The 20,129-nt window shown below is 37.3% G+C and overlaps 1 protein-coding gene across 2 annotated transcripts in view; it reads right to left on the reverse strand.

Annotated features, from left to right (window-relative positions):
* ADAM17 (ADAM metallopeptidase domain 17) overlaps positions 1 to 20,129 on the reverse strand; it is a 105,404-nt gene that overhangs the window by 68,244 nt on the left and 17,031 nt on the right. For both annotated transcript variants that reach the window (XM_006863985.1, XM_006863986.1), the window contains exons 2-4: positions 13,666 to 13,798; positions 1,488 to 1,618; positions 602 to 690 (exon numbers count right to left, since the gene is read on the reverse strand). In XM_006863985.1, the coding sequence (XP_006864047.1) occupies positions 602 to 690; positions 1,488 to 1,618; positions 13,666 to 13,798 (353 nt within the window). The remainder of the gene's footprint in view (positions 1 to 601; positions 691 to 1,487; positions 1,619 to 13,665; positions 13,799 to 20,129) is intronic.

Raw genomic sequence — 20,129 nt, forward strand, 5'->3', positions numbered from 1 at the left:
ACTTGCAGAATGTGCCCTTTGGAGATGTAATTTATTATATATGCCTGAGTGGGGGAAAAAAAAAAAGCATAACACTCAATCTCCAGAGTTTCCAAAAAATAAATAAATAAATAAAATAAAATAAGATAAGCATTTTCCTGCTAGTTTGGTCTTGGTTTCTACTGCTAGTACTTTAATCATTTTCTCTTTCAACTTGTAATACTACGAACTATCTCCCTTTATAGATCTTTAATTTCTAGTGACTAGAAGGGAAAAGAAAGAAGGTATATACTTAATAGTAGGATTATTAGAGGAAGAATAAAGAAAAAATTAATCAAGAGGCAAACACAGGATTTTCTATTAATCATTTTACATGATGCTGTCTCAATTATAGGACTAAGAACTACTGGGTACATTTTATGATACTTCCATATGTATATAAAATAGTACCTTTAAAACTCATCTACTTTCCTGGTGAGCATAAAAACTTTAAATATGTGGAGAAAAGAAATAAGCATAATTAATTTTCACCTTTGCCATCTTAAAACAAGTGGAAAACGGCTTTTTAAAAATCAGAGACACTTGATATTAGAAAAAAAAATTCATCAATATATGCATTTACCTCTATATTATATTCTGCTCCATCTGTGTTGATTCTTATTGTAACATCATCATCTCCTATGTGGGCTAGAACCCTAGAGTCAGGCTCACCTTAAAAGGAAAAATAATTTTCATTATCAAAAACAATTTATACTGAGTTCTATGCATCAGTGTCAGGAAAATCAACCAACTCTTCATCAGAGAGGACTTTGCCTAAACATTGTGAGAGACTTGCAACCAAGAAACAAAAGTCCCATAAAGAAAGTAGATAATTCTCACCTCCCAAAAGGTAGCCTCAATGCTAATAATTTGAAACCTCTTTTCCTTAAGCTTTTTACAATGACTGTCTACAGTGTTTCATACAGAACTGTAGATTGTCTTCTGAAATAACTTCGCCACTTTTGGAGTAAGGAAGAACTAAGAGGAAATAGAAAGCATGATTTGGAGCTTACAAGGTCTTGTACTGTAGTACTCTTTGGACACTTGAATGCTATGTATTTTTTTTCTATTGCAGAAAGATTTCAAAAAGCAAAAGGCAGTTGTTTATTTGATATATTTTCTGAAATAAATGCAGAATAGGGTGAAAATCATTTTTCATTGTATCTTCTAGCTTCCCTATGTAAAATTTCATAAAGGAAGCCTATAATCATTGGCTGGAGGCAAAAAATTCTTATCACATAAGAGAAAATTTTAACTATTAAAATAACTAGTTTGACATGCTAGCTGGTATCCATGTCCCCTCTTAGAATGCCTATGCTCATATAAACAGTTCAAATAACATGGTCAATGAATAGAACTTCTTGGACAATTCTTCCTTCTCATCACCAAAAAAGAATATGTAAGTAATCAAGTTAGAGTTGGACATCTAACACTGAGATAGAACAAGGGCAAACAAAATTCATACTAACCGACCACATGTCCACTGAAGAAGTCCTGCCACTTTACTGCATACTCGCTTTCATTTTTACCATCCACTATCACTACTTTGAAATTCTGTGAGAAGCGTTCAGTACTTGATGTCAGGTATAACTTAAAATGCCTAAAAGAGAATACACTCAAATTTTACTATAAACACATAAAATATAACCCTAATTTTCACTTAATTAAACTTTCTTAGAAAGTCAAAAAAGTTGAAACTAGCAAAATAGTAAGTCAAGTTATAACTACTGTTTTATTAGGTATTTAAAGTCATACATCTCCTGAAAAGACAAATGAAAACTATAGTTGTAAAAACTTGGCAGACCAAGAGAAACTAACACTAGAGGAGAAATAAGATTCAAAGAGTCTAGGTACTCATCATTCCTGGCAATCCTGAAATACACATACACACACGTCTGTGAAGTTTACACTGGAGTCCTGACTGTCTTAAAAATTTATTAAAAGTCCTGGTGTTCCACGTAAACTATCACATAATTCACAATAAAACATTAAAAAAAAAAAGTTCTGGTGTAGCACTGTAGGATAAGGATTGGACTGCTAACCATAAGGTCAGCGGTTCAAATCCACCAGTCACTCCTCAGACACCCTATACAGAGTTGCTGAGTCAGAACCAACTTAACACACTAAGTTGGAACCAACTTGACAGGCTTTAACAACAATCTAATTACATGCCATTTACTGAGCACCTACTTAGTCCTAATACCTCGAGTTGAAATAAGTAAAATTTGAGGGTTGGAGGTTAATCAACAAACTTAAAATTACAGAGACAGTAAATAGTGACACTGGAATTAGAATTCAGTGTTTATTTCAAAATGCTATACTATACTGCCTCTAGCTCAATATTCCTATGAGAAAATTCTTACTACTGTGCAAAAGTAATAAATGCTTATTTATATTTAAAAGCACTTACGTTTTTTTCCTGTTTCTATAAAACCACCATAAAGAAAATAAATACAAGGTATCCAACACAGACATTAAAATACACATTTCAATCCTTTAGATGGCTTTGTATTTTTTTGCTTTCTATAAGTTTCAATCCTGACATAACACCAAAGACTAAGAAAGGTATGCTATTCTTCTCAACCATGTGAACAAATTTTTTCAGCTGTGGTGTTAAAAATATGAAATGTTACTTCCCTATGGGTTTGAATGAGTATTTTCACTGCCAGAAAGAATCTAGGCTGAGACTGTCTCCATGGCAACAAATATTTTTAGCTTTTTGAACATAACAAGGTAATTTTAGTTTACTTATATTTTTTAATGGTCACAAGGAGAGAGACAATAAAACATTATTTCAGAAAACCGAGGAGCATTTTCTCCTGCTATTCTAAATGCATCTTCCCACGCAGTCACAGCTATGGATTTTTTTTCTCTTCAGTTATGCTAAGAACTTTGAAAAGAAAAGCATTACTGTTATAAATGCCTTATTATTTAATTTTAGAGCTGTTTATGAGTTGCTATATTACTTTCACTTAATGTTCTTTTCAGATTAACTACTGGAATTTCATTTTTCATTTTTGACATTAAGTACGTTCTTTATAATATAAAGGCCAACCAATGATAAAAATAAGTTTTTTAAGTTCCCAACCTCAGCCTTTGAGCTATAAAACCTCCAACTTGATTTGTCAGACAAAATGTATAGTATTTTACAAAGGCAACTCAAAGGTACTTCTACAAAATCATAAAAATCTTTGAGACAATATTATCAAATGTAAAGCTATTGTTTCTCTATATACCCTACATACAAGTCTATACACTGATGAAAGCAGTGTTTCCATCTCTTTACTCCTTCCCTAAAGAATTCTCAACTCTTTGATTTACAATGTCAAAAAGGCTGATTAGGCATCCTCAAGGGATTCAAATCATGTTCCTTTGAGTTTGGGGAACAAAAAGAAGTCTGAAGGGATAACATCACGGTTACAGGGTAGATGGGGTAAGGTTTCCCAACAAAATTATCATAGGACAGCCCTTCTCATAGGACAGCCCTTCTCATAGGACAGCCCTTACTACCCTGAGTAGGTGCATTGTCAGGAAAAAAAAAAAAAAAAAAATTCCTTGGCACCAACTTTTCTGGCCTTTTATCACCACTGCAGTTTTCAAAACGGTGGTGGTGGTGATACGCCATGGAGTCAGTTCCCACTCATAGCGACCCTGCATAGGGTTTCCAAGGCTGTAAATCTTTACGGGAGCAGAAAGCCTCATCTTCCTCTCACAGAACAGCTGGTAGTTTCAAACTGTTGACCTTGCAGTTAGCAGCCCGATTCATAATCGCTATGCTACAAAAGCTCCTTAGTTTTCAAAATAAGCCTACCTAATTACAATGTCCTTTAAGAAAATTTATACGACCCTTTTGGGATTACAAAATAACAGTGACCATAACATTCTGAACTGACCTCTCTGCCTTGAATTTAGCTGGCCCAGCAGATCCCCGTGGAAGCTACTGTTTTGATTGACCCTTGCTCTCTGGATTATATTGGTAAACCCAAGACACATCCCAAGTTACAATTTGGTCTATGAAATCGTCTTCACTAGCTTTGATTTTGCTTAAGACTGATGGAAAGATGAGCTCTTTGAACTAGCTGATCTTTGCACAACGTTTTTGGCGACTATATCAAGGTGAAATCTAGATGTTTGCTTAATATTGAAAATGCCAAACCATGTGAGATCCCAACTTCAGTAGTCATCATATGAATTCTAAATTCTTCTTCCAACAGTTTCTGGACTTCAACCACAACTTCTTCATTCAAGGGTGACAGTCTTCCCTCTTGGGGTCATCTTTGAGGGGTTCCTGACTATCTTGTAACACATGATCCATCTAAAAACTGTTGTTTTATGTGGGATAGAAGTCCTGTAAACTTGCTGTACAGCATCAGTCATTTGGGAAGACGTTTATTTGAGTATTGTTAAATATTTGATATTATCCCTGTCTTCAAAATTACTTTTTGTATGGCACAAAAAGTATCCTTTTCTTGAAGGTACCCTAATGAGAAAAAGTCAAATGTATTACTGTGAGAACTTGGTCTCTGCATCTACTCACTAATCACAGAGACATGTTTAAACACATTTTGTTTAGAATAAACTCTTCCATGAATGAACTGGAACCCTAGTAGCAATAATTTTTGACTGACACTTATTCCATTTTCTCAAAATTATGTAAAGTTATTTACATACAAATATTCTTTAGCATACTCATACATGTAGTTCCCAACTTATGACGTACTTCCGGGTCTGACATAAATTGAAGACCTCTTTTGTATTTTTTAGTCTTCATTATTATTGCCTTTCTTAACAGTATTTTCATAAACCTAATATATACTTGTCTTTGGAGGTTGGCATGAGAAAGATAAGATCATGCATATGACATGCTGCAACACTGTATTTAGTACATATTACTAACAGTAAGATGTCAAAAAATTAACAGTCGTAAGTGTGGATCATCATAACTCGAATATACAGGGGCATCCTGGTGTGGTGTTGTAGGATAAGCACTCGATAGCAATGTAGGTTTCAACCACAAAGTTGGAGGTTCAAATACACTAGCTGTTTCTCAGAAACCCTACAAAGGGGTCACTATGAGTTGGAACAGACTTGACAGCACTAACAATGACAACAAGGAGACAACATGGAAAAAATGGAATTTTTCCATGAACCTTTCAAAGCCCCCGCATATATCTTTCTGACTTTTGATTCAAGTGATTAAAGTATCTACAGACTAGTGCTAGCCAATCTGAATTAGCATTTTTTTTATATCCAATTTTTAATGGTCCATTTAGTTTGTTATTAAATATGAGGAAGTATTTGCTCATAGGAGGAACAAACATTATCTATGAAAAAAATTAGACATTATCTTAACTACCAAAATGCTATTTGTAACTTTTTCACTACTTTACCACACCACACATGGACACCCCTGTATATTCGAGTTATGATAAACCACACTTACAACTGTTCATTTTTCACACATCTTACTGCTAGGATTCAACAGAGAAAAGATTGAAGTTGTCAAGGACTTCATTCTTCTTGGATCAACTATCAACACTCACGGAAGCAGCAGTCAAGAGATCAGACAACGTATTGCATTAGGCAAATCTGCTGCACAGGAACTTTTTAAAGTGTTGAAGAGCAAAGATGTCAACTTGAGAACTAAGGTGCGCCTGACCAAGCCATGGTATTTTCAATAACCTCAGATGGATGTGAAAGCTGGACAGTGAATAAGGAAGGTTGTAGAAGAATTGATGACTTTGAATTATGGTGTTGGAGAATACTGAAAGTGCCATGGGATGCCAAAACAATCAATAGATCTGTTTTGGAAGACGTGCAGCCAGAGTGCTCCTTAGAGGCCAAGATGGCCAAACTTCATCTCTCATACTTTGGACATATTATCAGGAGGGAACAGTCACTAGACAAGGATATCATGTTTGGTAAGATAGAGGGTCAGAGAAAAAGAGGAAGACCCCCAACGAGATGGATTGGCCAGGTGGCAGCATCGATGGACTCAGGTGTGGCAACAATAGTAAGGTTGGCCCAGGATCGGGCATTGGTTCATTCTGCTGTGCATAGGGTCGCTATGAGTTGGTGCCGACTCGATGGCACCAAACAACAACAACTGTTAGGAATATGTACAATGTTGTTGTTAAGTATCACTGAGTCAGTTCCAAACCACAGCGACCCTGTATAGGGTTTCCAAGGAGTGGCTGATGAGCTTGAACCACCAGTCTTGTGGTTCAAACTGACTAATGGTATTTATTGACTAATAACCAAGAGGAAATTTAACTTTCAAGGTAAAGGTAAAATTTGAACAGTTTCAGTTTTTTTTATAGAATTACTTTAATTCATCATACAATCTCTGAGCATACTAATGCTTTTTAATTTGTTAATAGTCCATCTAAAATTAATTTTATTATCTTGGTTTACATAATTTTACCGCTGTGGGTTAGTGTGCTGGACTGCAAAGTGACTTTGAACCGTAAGGTTGGCAGTTCAAGCTCACCAGTTGTTCCTCGGAAACCCTATACAGAGTCACTATGGGTCGGAACCACCTCGACAGCACTTCACAACAACTACTCAAAGATAATGCTCTTATTGCAACATCATCATCTCTTATGTGGGCTACACCCCTAAAGTCAGACTCACCTTCAAATGAAAAATAAATAATTTCTACACGTTTCAGTCCTGACATAAAAACTGGGAGTACTACCTTTGGCTAAAAAATTCCTTATGATCTGAGAAAAATCAAAACTGGAAAATACTACCTACCCATTCAGATTTCCCCATTTGAATGATTCTATTTCTATTCTGTACTCTACTGATCATTCTGTTGAAGTAGTTGGGTGATATATTCAGAGCAGTTCAACATACTAATAGAATTTGTTTTCACTGCGCATCTAGGAAGAAGACTGATTTGCTCGTTTTATCAGTTTTGTATCCATATCTGGCAAATTTTAACAAATAGGAACACCTTGTGTCTTCCCCACCTCCCACCCTTCTGTACTTGTTCTTTCAATTGCTCATGTAGGGCAAGATTTTCTGGCCTTTTCAAGCTTTGAAACCACTTCATCTTACAAGAAGAACTAGACTGGAAAACAGGCTTGCCAACAACAGCCCAGTCACTTCCACAATGTTTTGGTTTTAAGAGTTCAGGAAACTGTGAACTTAAGGGAACCAAACTCAGGAATCTCAAAATCAGTCCAATGGTTAAGGGGCTAAGCATAGGACTTGTCTGTAACTGAATGAATCAGACACTTTTCAGTTTGAATTTTTGTCAAATACTGAAATGTAAGTCAGCCGATAATAATCAAAATACTCCTTTAAGATAGTAGTTAAAGAAAGAAGAAAAAGCAATGATTAAAAACATTCGATATTTAAGACAATAACATTTTTATCATAAGAAAAAGCTGGGAAAGTACATCTTTGACAGAATTTTCTTATTTACAATCATCACGAAGTATCCTGTGGCTTTGCTTTTGCTATTTCAGCCCCGGTACAAACTGATAGTTTATAGAGTACCACCACCACCCCTCCACCCTTTAATTCTTGGTACAAACTGATGGTTTATAAAGTACCGCCACCACCCCTCTACCCTTTTTTTCTTGGTACAAACTGATCATTTATAAAGTACCGCCACCACCCCTCCACCCATTTTTTTCTTGTTTTTAAGCTTTAATAGCACAAATGAACAGAAAGGAAATGGCATGGAATGTGGAGTCTACCAAACCTGACTCAAATCCTGTTTCCACCACTTATGTAACTATTTGATTTTGACTTTAACTTCTGGGCCTAAATATTCTCACGCACAAAAGGAAATAATACCACACAGTAAATGATTTTGAAGATTAAATGATACAACCTATTTTAAAATACATGTTACAAAGTTCTCATACATTGTTAGAAACATTTCCCATTAAATACTTAAGATGGAAACTGATTTCTTAAATAGACAAGATATTAAGTGAACAACATTTAACACTTTCTTAAGGAATCAATATCATCTATAAAGCATGAAATTTAAGCATTTAAGGCTTCAGAAGTATTTGTCCCTATGGCAAGGAGTCTATGTTTTATTGTTGCCTTTAAGTGCCACTGAGTCAGTTCCAATTCATGGCAACCCTGTATAGGGTTCCCGAGGAGTGGCTTGGGGGGTTGAACTCCATGATTCAAATTAACTTTGCGATCCAGTACTTATTCTACAGCACCACACTAGTGACCCTAGGTCACTCCAAATCTAATTTTACAGGAAACCAAGAAAAATTTTGAACTCATATCATTTTATAGTTGCCAACCAATATTCTCTTCCCTTTCTTCTATTCATTTCTTGATATTATGTCCACTCCACTAATTTTCTACTAGTGCAACAGAAATAACACAAGTTTCAGAATTAGATCTGGGCAAGTTACCTAACCTCTGTGAACCTCATTTTTTTTTTTTTTTTACCTTCAGAAAGGGAATTAACAAAAACTTATATGCAAAGTGTGTTAAGAATAAGAGATAATATTTGCAAAGTGCCTAAAACCCAGCCCAAATACACTGTCATTGAGTCAATGCTGACCCATATCGACCCTGTACAGGGTTTTGAAGACTGTAAATCGTTACAGGAGCAGAGAGCCTCATCTTTCTTCCGCAGAGGGGCTGGTAAATTTGAACTGTCAACCTTGCAGTTAGCAGTCCTGTGCTTAACCTACAACCCCACCAGGGTAAATTATAAAAAATAAGCATCTCATAAACTATAGATGCTACTATTATTAGTAACTATTGCTATTATTAGTAATGTTGTTGTTATTGTTAAGTGCCATTGAATTGGTTCTGACTCATAGTGTATAGGACTTCCAAAAAACAGCTGGTGGGTTTGAATCACCAACCTAGTGGTTGGCAGTCCAGCACTTACCCTATAGAACCACCAAGACTCCATTATTAGTAAAACTCTGCTCAAATTTGCTATATGTTGGGAGCTAAACATACTCTAATAGTTTTAACATAAAATCTATTATTCAAAAATAATATAATGAAGGCAATAACTAAGAAAAATAAAAACAGTCAAAAACACATGTGATTCATCAAGTATCCCCACTGTATACAGTGTTGATAGGAATGGACAACTTAGACATTGGCTACCTAAATTGTGGGGCACTATAAAGTCAGCGGTTCGAAACTACCAGCCTCTCCACAGGAGAAAGATGAGGCTTTCTACTCCCGTAAGGATTTACACCCTCGGAAACCCTGTACAGGGTCGCTATGGGTCGGAACCGACTCGAGGGCACTTAACAACAACAACAACATAAAGGAACAAGGAATCCTGGTGTGGCACTGTGGGCTAATGGGTCAGACTACAAAGCCATTTGAACTACAAGGTCAGTGGTTCAAACTCATCAGCTGCTCCCTGGAAACCCTATACAGGGTCGCTATGGGTCGGAATCGACTCAACGGCATATAACAACAACAACATAAAGGAACAAAGTGACTGGCTTACAAGTTTTCAAGAGGGAGTTTAGTTTCAGAGTGTGCTGGGGAAGGTAAAATCCCCACTAAATAGATTTCATCTTGTCTAGGCAGGTCTGGTGAAAAGAGATGAGGATAAAAGTCTTAGGATTTAACAATGAGTAACTGTTATCATGGGTGTTCTGGTGTGGCACTGTGGGTTAATGCACCAGACTGCAAAGTCATTTGAACTGCAAAGTCGGAAGTTAAAGCTCACCAGCTGCTCCTTGGAAACCCTATATAAGGGCGCTATGGGTAGGAAAATACTCGACAGCACTTAACAACAACAATTGTTATCATGACTAATTGCAATAGTCACAACTGTAAAGGTAGAAGTTTTGTAACAAAAAGGGGGAATTAGTTAATCTTATAGTCCAGAACAGAGGATCCTAGGACCATCAAGGGAGAAGAGCACAAGCAGAATGCAGAACCCTATCCAGAGAAACAGCGACACCAGAGATGGAGGCAGAGATGAAAGCATGGAGAGAGAGAGCAGCTGAGGACTCTAGACTCATGGAAAGAGAAAGCTTGTATGCTTGCAGCCAGGAAGCAGGCTTGCAGAATGTGCCCTTTGGTTGTTTAAATGATTGTAAATTCCTGACTGTTTTCGTGTATTTAAAAAAAAAGGCAGAGAGAATAGTAGCAAATATTGTTGAATGATGATGCAAGGAGGAGAAGACTGTAATCACTGCAATGAAACAATTGTAAAACCAATGTTCTTCCATGTAAACTATCACTCAATTCACAATAAAAACTTAAAAACAATACATACACATATGATTATGGATTTAAAATCCCAACAGAAAAACTGTCAAAGAATATGTGAAAAGGCAGTTCATAGAAAAAATAAATGAATTAAGCATTTAAGACAACACGCAATCTCAGGCAAATTGAAAATTATAGCAATGAGATAACATTCCCTCCTCTCAGAGAAGCAAAACCTGTAGTAAAACCTAGTATAGTAAATATCCATTTTATGAACATCTGAGGTCCAACTTACAATTCATTGTTGTTGTTAAGTGTTGTCAAGTCGGTTCCGAACCACTGCAACCCTGTATAGGGTTTCCGAGGAGCAGTTGGTGAGCTTGAACTGTCCTTGCAGTTCAAACGGCTTTGTAGTCTGACACATTAACCCACAGCGCCACCCAGGGTTCCCTTTAATGTTACGTAAATTTGCCCTTACTCTGAACTCATTAAACCAACCCCTACTCACAACAAGTTCTGCATCCCCATCACCTTCGTTGCCTGTGCAGCTTTTAAATCACTGAAAATGCTTCCTTGAGCCTTTACATGCACTAAATCAAAACTAAACCCACTGCCACAGGACAGAGTAGAACTGCTCCTTAGGGTTTCCAAGGCAATAAATCTTTATGGAGGCAGGCAACCTTATTTTTCTACTGAGATGAAGCTAGTGGGTTTGAATCTCCAACCCTCTAATTTTTCAAACTTGCAACTAGCGGGTTTGAATCTCCAACCCTCTAATCTTTCAAGCTTGCAACTAGCAGTCCAACACTTGACCCAATACCAGGGCTCCTTTGTGCACTAAATAAGAACTGTATGCACCTGCTGTTCCACTTTACCTACAAATTTGAATTATAGACACACATAGGAATGTACCTTGCTTGTAACCTGGGGACAGCCTGTATTGGCAAGAAGGCCTGGTGGCACAGTAGGCTAAGTGCTCAGCTGCCAAGTGAAAGGTCAGTGGTTTGATAACCCTGCTCTACAGGAGACAGATGCAGCAGTCTGCCTCTATGTAACGGCAACCTTGGAAGCCCTATGGGGCAGTTCTACTCTCTTTTATAAGGTGACTATAAGTCAGAAGCAACTCAATGGGTATGGTGTTTTTAGTTAGTATTGACAAGGGTTACAAGAAACAGAGTGTGGTAGCTCTGTAGGATAAGCACTGAATTGCAAACCACAAGTTCAATGGTTTCAGTCTACCAATGGCTTCACGGGAGAAAGATGAGGCTTTCTGATCATTCAAATACACAGCCTTGGAAACCGTATACAAGGTTGCTATGAGTCTGAACCAACTGGATGGCACTTAACAACAACAACAAAAACAGGAAACAACTAAACACACATACAGCTTTTAGAAGAATAATAAAATTTAATCTCTTTAGGAGGAAATGTAGCAGTATCTGTGAACATTTATAAAATACACATCCTCAAATTATCAATCCTCCTTCTAGCAAGTATTCTATTAAGAAAGTATATTTACGAAGTTATTCACTGGTACATTAATAGTCACCCTTCATCCCTCCAAAAAAAAAAAATCACTCTGGTTAAATAATATACACCTGTAGAATACTAATCAACTAAATCCATAACAATTCCATGCAATGAAATATATATGCCGCTGTTAAAAATGAAGCAAATCTATGTTCTCTATAACAACTATATACACAAAGATCTAGATTTTTTTTTTTTAATGAAATCTTTTGGAAATTTTGGAAGTTTATACAAGAAACTATAGGTCTAGGGAGTTTGACTGATTAAGAAAGAAGTAGAAACATTTTATACTCTCTGTAGTTTGTTTTAAAAATCACGTATTTAATATCCAGGTGTGGTGCTGTGGGTTAAAGCACTGGACTGCAAAGTCATTTGGAACCTCAAGCGATCTGACCCAGGATCGCTATGGGCAGAACCAACTCAAGGGCACTTAACAACAACAACAAAGATAAAAGTCATAGAGAAGGTGTATCCTATGGTTACGAATTGGGCTATAAGCCGCAAGGTCAGCAATTCAAAACTACCAGTTGTTCTGCGGGAGAAAGATGAGGCTTTCTGCTCCCATAAAGACTTACAGCCTTGGAAACCCTATACAGGGTCGCTATGAGTTGGAACTGACTCCACAGCACATAACAGCAAAAGTACTTATTTTAAGGAGCTCTGGTAGCATAGTGGTTATAAATCGGGCTGCGAACCTCAGGGTCAGCAGTGCGAACGTTAAGGTCAGCAGTTCGAAACTACCAGATGCTCCATGGGAGAAAGATAAGACTTTCTACTCCTGTAAAGATTTACAGCCAACGGTACTTAACAGCAACAAAAGTACTTATTTTGCTGTTTTGGTGGCAGTGGCTAAAAGATAACTGAAAGACTGGCTGTTCAAAGCCACCAGGAAAAAGATGTGGCAGTCCGCTTCCATAAAGATTTACAGCCTTGGAGATGCTATGGGGCAGTTCTACTCAGTTGTATAAGGTTGCTATGAGATGACTCAACAGTAGTAATGGGTTGCTTTGGAAGTTGGTTTTGGATATTAAACAGAGCTACTTTTAAAAGAGGCCTGCAATTACCTAACAGATTCACATCTACAAAACAATGAGATATTAAAACTACTACTCAAATATGGCACATCAATCAGTTTAGGTTGTGAAGGGGAACCCAACATAGAAAGAATCCCAAATTCTAAACCCAGCTCACTACTCAATGGAATCCTAAACAAATCCTTTATCCTTTAAGCTTCAGTGTCTTCATAAATAAAGATTACACGGTTCATAGTTCTAAAGTAGCACCAACATAAATCTAACTATTTTACCCATTTGTTAGTTAAAGTTCTTTATAGTAATTTCACAAAAATATTAATATCATCATTAATACCTTTTAAACATGAGTTTTCTTTCTTTTTTAATACTTTCTTTATCAGTATGAATTTTAGAATAGGAGAAGACATTATACAAAATTATGATAGATTTAATTATATCACTTACAAATCTTTACTTCCTAAGACATCAGTGTTGCTGTTATTGTTAAGTGCTGTTGAGTCATTTCCAACTCTTGTTGTTGTTGTTGTTGTTATGTACCGTGGAGTCAGTTCCGCCTCATAGCAGCCCTGTACAGGGTTTCCAAGGCTGTAAATCTTTACAGGAGCAGAAAGCCTCATGTTTTTCCCGCGGAACAGCTGGTAGTTTCGAACTGCTGACCCTGAGGTTCACAGCCCGATTCATAACCACTACGCTATCAGAGCTCCTTACCTTTAGTAACCCTGTATAGGGTTTCTGAGGAGCAGCTGGTGAGCTTGAACTGCCGCCCTTGTAGATGAAACCAACTTTGCAATCCAGTGCATTAACCCACAGCGCCACACCAGGACTTCAGTGGTCAGCCTTATTTTTCTGCTTTTTCCAAACCAAACCCCCATGTTCCCAATATTATTCCATAAATAATTCAAATTACCTTTTCAAAGCTGTAAACGTTAGTAGTGTTTCTAAATGTGTTGAGGTCTGTAGATCTCTCTTTCTTACTGAGTGCTTCTGGATGTTAGATAAAGCGAGGATATCGTAGTCTGAGAGCAAATAATCAAGTTTTTCTGAAATAAAAGTAAAATCATTATTAGCACCTTAACCTACTAATCAATGGTTAACATCACTAAAATGGAAAGCCAGACAATAAACCCTTCCTGATGTAATGCATTATGAAGTGTCTAGCACACCTACCATGTATTCTTACGATTTATAACAAAAAAAGTAAAAAGCTGAACATGAATCTAATCAAGACCTATGTTTTAATTTTGAGGACACAAAGCAGTTAGATATCAAAATAAATAAAAACCAAGAATGTTGGAATTTTTGCATAACAAATGACCCAATTTCTTCAAGAAATAAATGTTTCAGGGGAAAAAGTGAGGGGCAGAAATAGTAATAGAAATAGACTTAAGAAAATAGATGGCAAATGAAATATGTGAAACTCTTTGGGCCCTATGTCAAACAAATTAACTCTGAAATGATGTTTGAGACAATTAGGGAAATCTGAAAACAGACTACATATTAGTTATATTCAGTTTTATATCTCAAGGAGTAACATAATTATGTAATAATATAACTTCCAAAAATAAGATATTTCTAGCTTACAAATTTAGAAATTTCTAAGATCAAGGTAGTTAACTTGACCTGTCCATTGTCACACTGAGTTACATCAATTCCTTATGGTCTGAGGAAACCAAAAATGAGAAAATAATCCTTCATGGCAATTTTCACATTCCAAATTAAAGAGCAAAAAAGTGTGGTGGAACTTGGCCTATACTTATGGATATAGTAGCTCAAAATACCAACTGACAGGAAAGGAATCATCACATCAAGGATCAGTCCTATCCCCTCTGTACACAGGGTTGATAGGAATGGGCACTTAGACATTAGATACCTAAATTGTGGGGGGCAATAAAGGTACAAAGTAACTGGCTTACAAGTTTTCAAGAGGCAGTTTAGTTTCAGAGTGTGTGTAGAGGGAGGTGGGGAGACAAAGTCCCCACTGACTAGTATTCATCTTGTCTAGATGGGTGTAGTGAAAAGAGATGGGGATAAGATTCTTATGATTCAATAGTAATTGTAATCATGTCTAATTGCGATTGTTACAACTGTAAAGGTAGAAGTTTTGTAGCAAAAAGGGGGGAGTAGTTAATCTTCCAGCAGGAACACAGGAACCTAAACCAGCAAGGGAGAAGAGCACAAGTGGAATGTGGGACCCTATCCAGAGAAGCAGCGACACCAGAAATGGAGGCAGAGATGATGACATGGTGAGAGAGAGCAGCTGAAGACTCTAAACTCATGGAAAGAGAAAGGTTGTATGCTGGCAGCCAAGAGTCAGGCTTGCAGAATGTGCATTTTGGTTAGTTGTTTAAGTGATTATGTATTCCTGAGTGATTCTGCTTATATTAAAAAAAGAAAAAAAAGAGGGAATAGAAGAAAATACTGTTGAATGAAGATGCATGGAGGGGATTGTAATCATTGCAATGAAATGAAATACAATAAGACGAGTGCAAAACCAATGTTCTGTCATGTAAACTACCACTCAATTCACAATAAAAAAAATTTTTTTTATGAAAAAATTATGAGGTGGGAGGGAGGAGAGAGTAACTCACTGGCTACCGAGTAAACACAAGTTAGCTTGGATGATGGGGAGGGTGATATACAAGAAGTGGGAGGGTGGTAGAAGAATTATAAAGATAGGTGAAGACACAGAGAGATATGCATGGTCTAAAAGGGATAGAGGTAAATAGTGATACATATACAACCCTGAAACAACAGTATTCTGTGCATAGATATATATAGATTGAGACACAGGTTGAATGGGTAAGGGAGGAAGAGTGGGATATATATATTTACGTATATAAACATACAAGAGTTTGAAAGAAAAAAAAAAAGAAACATTCTTTGATGGTTGCCAGGGGTGAGAAGGAAGGGAGAATAGTTTACTGGCTAGAAAGTACGTAGGCATGTTAACTCATTTAACACGTGTTACGGAGCAAAATAGCAGGGTGGGAAAGAGGGGAGAGTAATTCACTAGCTAGGGGGTAGACACATATTAGCTTGAGTGATGTTGTTGTTATGTGCCGTGGAGTCAGTTCCGACTCATAGCGACCCTGTACAGGGTTTCCAAGGCTGTAAATCTTTATGGGAGCAGAAAGCCTCATCTGTCTCCCACAGAATAGCTGATAGTTTCGAACTGCTGATCTTGAGGTTGGTAGCCTGACTTGTAACCACTACGCTACCAGAGCTCCTTTGCTTAATGGGGAGGACAATATATAAGATAGGGAAGGGCAATATATAAGAAGCAGAAGGGCAATATAAAAGAAAAGGGAGGTTGGCAGAAGAATGATTAAGACAGATAAAGATACAGGGAAGTATTCAAGGGCTAAAGAAGATAGAGGTAAATATTGATATACATACAACCTTGGAACAACAATGTGCTCCATGTAGATACATGGGCAGAGACACATGCTGAATGGGTATGGGAGAAAGAGTAGAATATGTGTGCATATGTATATATTTATATATCCCACAGATATCCAAGAGTTTGAAAGAGGATATTGGTACATGAGTATTTACCTTTTCTGCAAACATGACTGTGAATGTGGTGAAGCATACAGCAGGCAAAATGATGAAAACTTCTTAGATACTATCAAATATCTTAAAGCAATGAGTAGCTCAGCCTGGGGCATCAGGACCATAATCTCAGGGAACAACACAGTCGACTGGCACAACATAGTCCATAAAGAAAATGTTCTATATCCTACTTTTGTAAAAGCTCATGAGCAGCCATCTAAGATGCAGCTATTGGTTTTCCAAGTACAAAAGAAAGAAGAGTGGTGAGAAATGAAGATACTTGGAATCAGTTATTCCAACAGACTAATGGAACATGTGAATATCAGTCTCTGTGACTCTGAGACCAGAAGAACTAGATGATGCCTAGATACCACTGCTAACTGCTCTGAAAGGAGATCCAGGATAGAGCAGCAAAATATGTGGAACAAAATTCAAAATTATTTTTTTAAAAAAGACCGGGCTTACTAGTCAAAAAGAGACTGGATGCAACTGAGACTATGGGCCTTGATCACCCTTCAGGTCAGGAAAGGAACTGACCCTCCTGACCCAACTTTCAGCAAAGCAGTACATAGGTATACAGGGGGAACAACAACACTAGTTAAGCTATGCTCACTATAAATTATGAAACAGTCAATCGTTCAAAATCAAAGGGGTAACATGTACTGAAGGACAAAGTTGAGAAGGGATAGGAAGGTACATGGAATGGACGGTAGGAGCAATATAGAGGAAACTGTTGTTCCATGGAGGGGATTGCAATCATTGAAATGAAACAAAGTATATCTTTGTTGAATGTAAAACTGATGATCTTGTCTGTAAAACTTCACTCAAGTCACAATAAAAGGTCTTAAAAAAAAAAGGGGGGGGGGTAGTGTTCTCATCATTGCTGGCCACAATGGGCACAACAGAGTTTCAATCAATACATATGACACAGAGAAGTAGAAGTCAGAAGACAAATCTAATCCCTAGAAAAAACCAACATGAATTATTTTACCAGGTAGACTTGGCATGGAGGAAAAGCAAAGACACACTTATCCTCAAAGACAGAACAAACACAAATTAAGTTTTTATCTGATATAGCACAAGAGAAAATACACTGAGGTAAACACTACACATATAAACCACTTTTCATCAACAGTAACTGCTGCCTCCAAAATCAGGAGAATTTTGGGGAAATAATTTGAGTGGCTTGAGTCTTTAAAAATTGTCTAAAAATATTTGAGCTGATGTTTTCCTACTCTGTCAATAAATACCACTGCAGAAGGAATGATATTCAAACTCATTCCACTGGACTTAGAATGTTCTAAAAATATAACAGAAGGAGCCTAAAATACAAGTTTACTGTTATTCATGTTAAATATACTCACAAAATCATTTTGAAAAGAAAAAGTTAATCCAGTATTTCTCTTCTTCACCTAAATCCTCATGTGGTTCATTCATTAAAGCATTAATTCACTGCTATGTGTTAGGCACTGGTCTAGCATTTAAGATACATCATTAAACAATACAAAGTTATTGCCTAATGGATCACACATTGTAGTGTGGCAGAGACAAGCAATGCACAATGAGGACACTAAAACAAAAAACAAGAGACAGAGAATGAGGAAGGACTCGTTTATAGAGTGGTCAAAAAAGGAAAAGTGCCGAATTTATACATAATAATTCAGCAAACCTAGAAAAAAGCAACAAGGCAGATGCATGGCTATATGATTAAAGTAAATTTCAAGTTCATTCAAGGTTTTAACTTAAGAGCAGATTAAATAACTTGGTGCCACTGAGTCTATTCAGACCCATAAGGACGCTATCATGTGAAAGTATAAAACTGCCCATAAGGTTTCCAAAGCTGCAATCTTTCTAGAAGCAGGCTGCCATATATTTCTCTCATACAGAGGCTGGTGGGTTGGAGTCACTGACCTTTCATCTAGCGGCTAAGTGCTTTAACCACTGCACCAACAAAGTTCCTAAAAAGCAGCAGCAAATTTTACAATTGCTGGGTGTCACTGATTGTCTGTTAACAAATAGCCTTTAGGGAGAACAAACAAGCTGGCAGAGAGGGTGGAAGTGCAGTGAAGAGCTCGGTCAGAAACACCACAGAATACCAGACCAAGCAGGCTCAGAGGATGGTGCCAGAATGCTGAAGCATATATAAAGGAATATTTATAAGGTTGGAAGGCTTATAGCTAGGGGAATTTGTAGCAGAAGCAAGAAATCCATTGCTTTCTAATTCAAGATGCTCAGTTGCTCCAGGAGCCACCATCTTAGGTGAGACCAAGTGGGGGAAGGATCATGGCAGTCACGGACGCCTGACAGAACCGCAGAAATAAAAGTGTGAACATTATTTTTTTGTGATATCTGTTCATTGATGTCTCGCTGTCTGTGCACCTCCCTTCTGGTGACTAGAAGGGTTGCCTGAGTGAGTGGACAGCCCACTCCCACCCCAAGAGGGTTCTACTATGCATGCGAACAGTTCTCCTCAAAATTTAAAGTGACAGTTTCCACTTAAATGAAACGGCAGTGCAAAATGGCCACAGCCAGCCCTGAATTGTTTATCATTAGGAAAAAGGCCTGAACGGGGATTGTGGCGCAGGACAGTCAGCTAAAAAGGAAACAGGCTGAAAATTAACTCCTGAGTTACGTAGAGTGACCAACAGTGGCACTTGCAATTTCTCAGGAAGAAGAGTGAAAAGGGAAAACCCTCTCCTGATCACATCTACCTGGAGTCAATCAGAAAGCATAAAAAAATACCAAAATACACACCCATATAAGTATTAAGGCCACAGATAACTCCTGAATATGCCCAAAAACCGGAAACAGATGACCGTATCAGCATATGTCCAGAAACAAGATAAAGTGACTGAGGCAAATGCGCTGGAAGTAGACAGACACTCCATACTGGAAGATGGGCAAGCTTTGGAAATGCCGGATAAGGAATTCAAAAAATGATTATAAAATGTATCAAAAGCTAGATACAGAATTGGAAACAATACAAAACCTACAGAAAGAGGTCCAAACGATTAATAATAGAATATCAGAAATGGATACTACACTGAAAGGGCAAAAAAGTAGAACTGGAGAGCTAGAAGTCAGAACTAGTGAGCTAGAAGATAAATCTCTCAACACTACTAAGAAGAAGAGCAAGCAGAAAAAAGGATAAAAAAATCTGAAGAAGGCCTAAGATTCATCTTGGACAACAAGAAGATGAATAATTTAAGAACTATCGGCATTCTGGCACAGGAAGAATCACACAAGTCCACAGAGGAGATAGTTGAAGAGCTTCTGGAAGAAAATTTTCCTAACATCCTGAAAAGTGAAAAGATAAGCATTCAAGAATTTCAACGAACCCCAGGAAGGATAAACTTCCTAAAAGAAAATCACCAAGACATATAATAATCAAGCTCTCGAAAATCAAAGATAAGGAAAGAATCCTGGAAACAGCTAGGGAAAAGAGAAGTGTAACATACAAAGGCAAGCAAATCAGATTAAGTTCGGATCTCTCAACAGAAACCACACAAGCAAGAAGGCAACTGGGAGACATATATAAAACCCTGAAAGAAAAAAACTGCCACCAAAGGATCCTCTACCCAGCAAAGCTATCAATCAAATACAAGGGTGTAACCAAAACATTCCAGAATTAACAGAAGCTCAGGGGTTTTGCCAAAGTCAACCCTGCTATAAAAAACATCCTAAAGGAAGGTCTGTGGACTGAGAACCAACAAGAACAGAAAACAACTACAAAATGAGGTACGTAGCAGCATCACCCTGAGCTCAATCTACAAATGGAAGAGTCAAGAACACAATAAAATTATAAGAACAGAGGATCTG

Source organism: Chrysochloris asiatica, unplaced genomic scaffold (genome assembly GCF_000296735.1).
Source record: "Chrysochloris asiatica unplaced genomic scaffold, ChrAsi1.0 scaffold00058, whole genome shotgun sequence".
NCBI lineage: Eukaryota > Metazoa > Chordata > Mammalia > Afrosoricida > Chrysochloridae > Chrysochloris > Chrysochloris asiatica.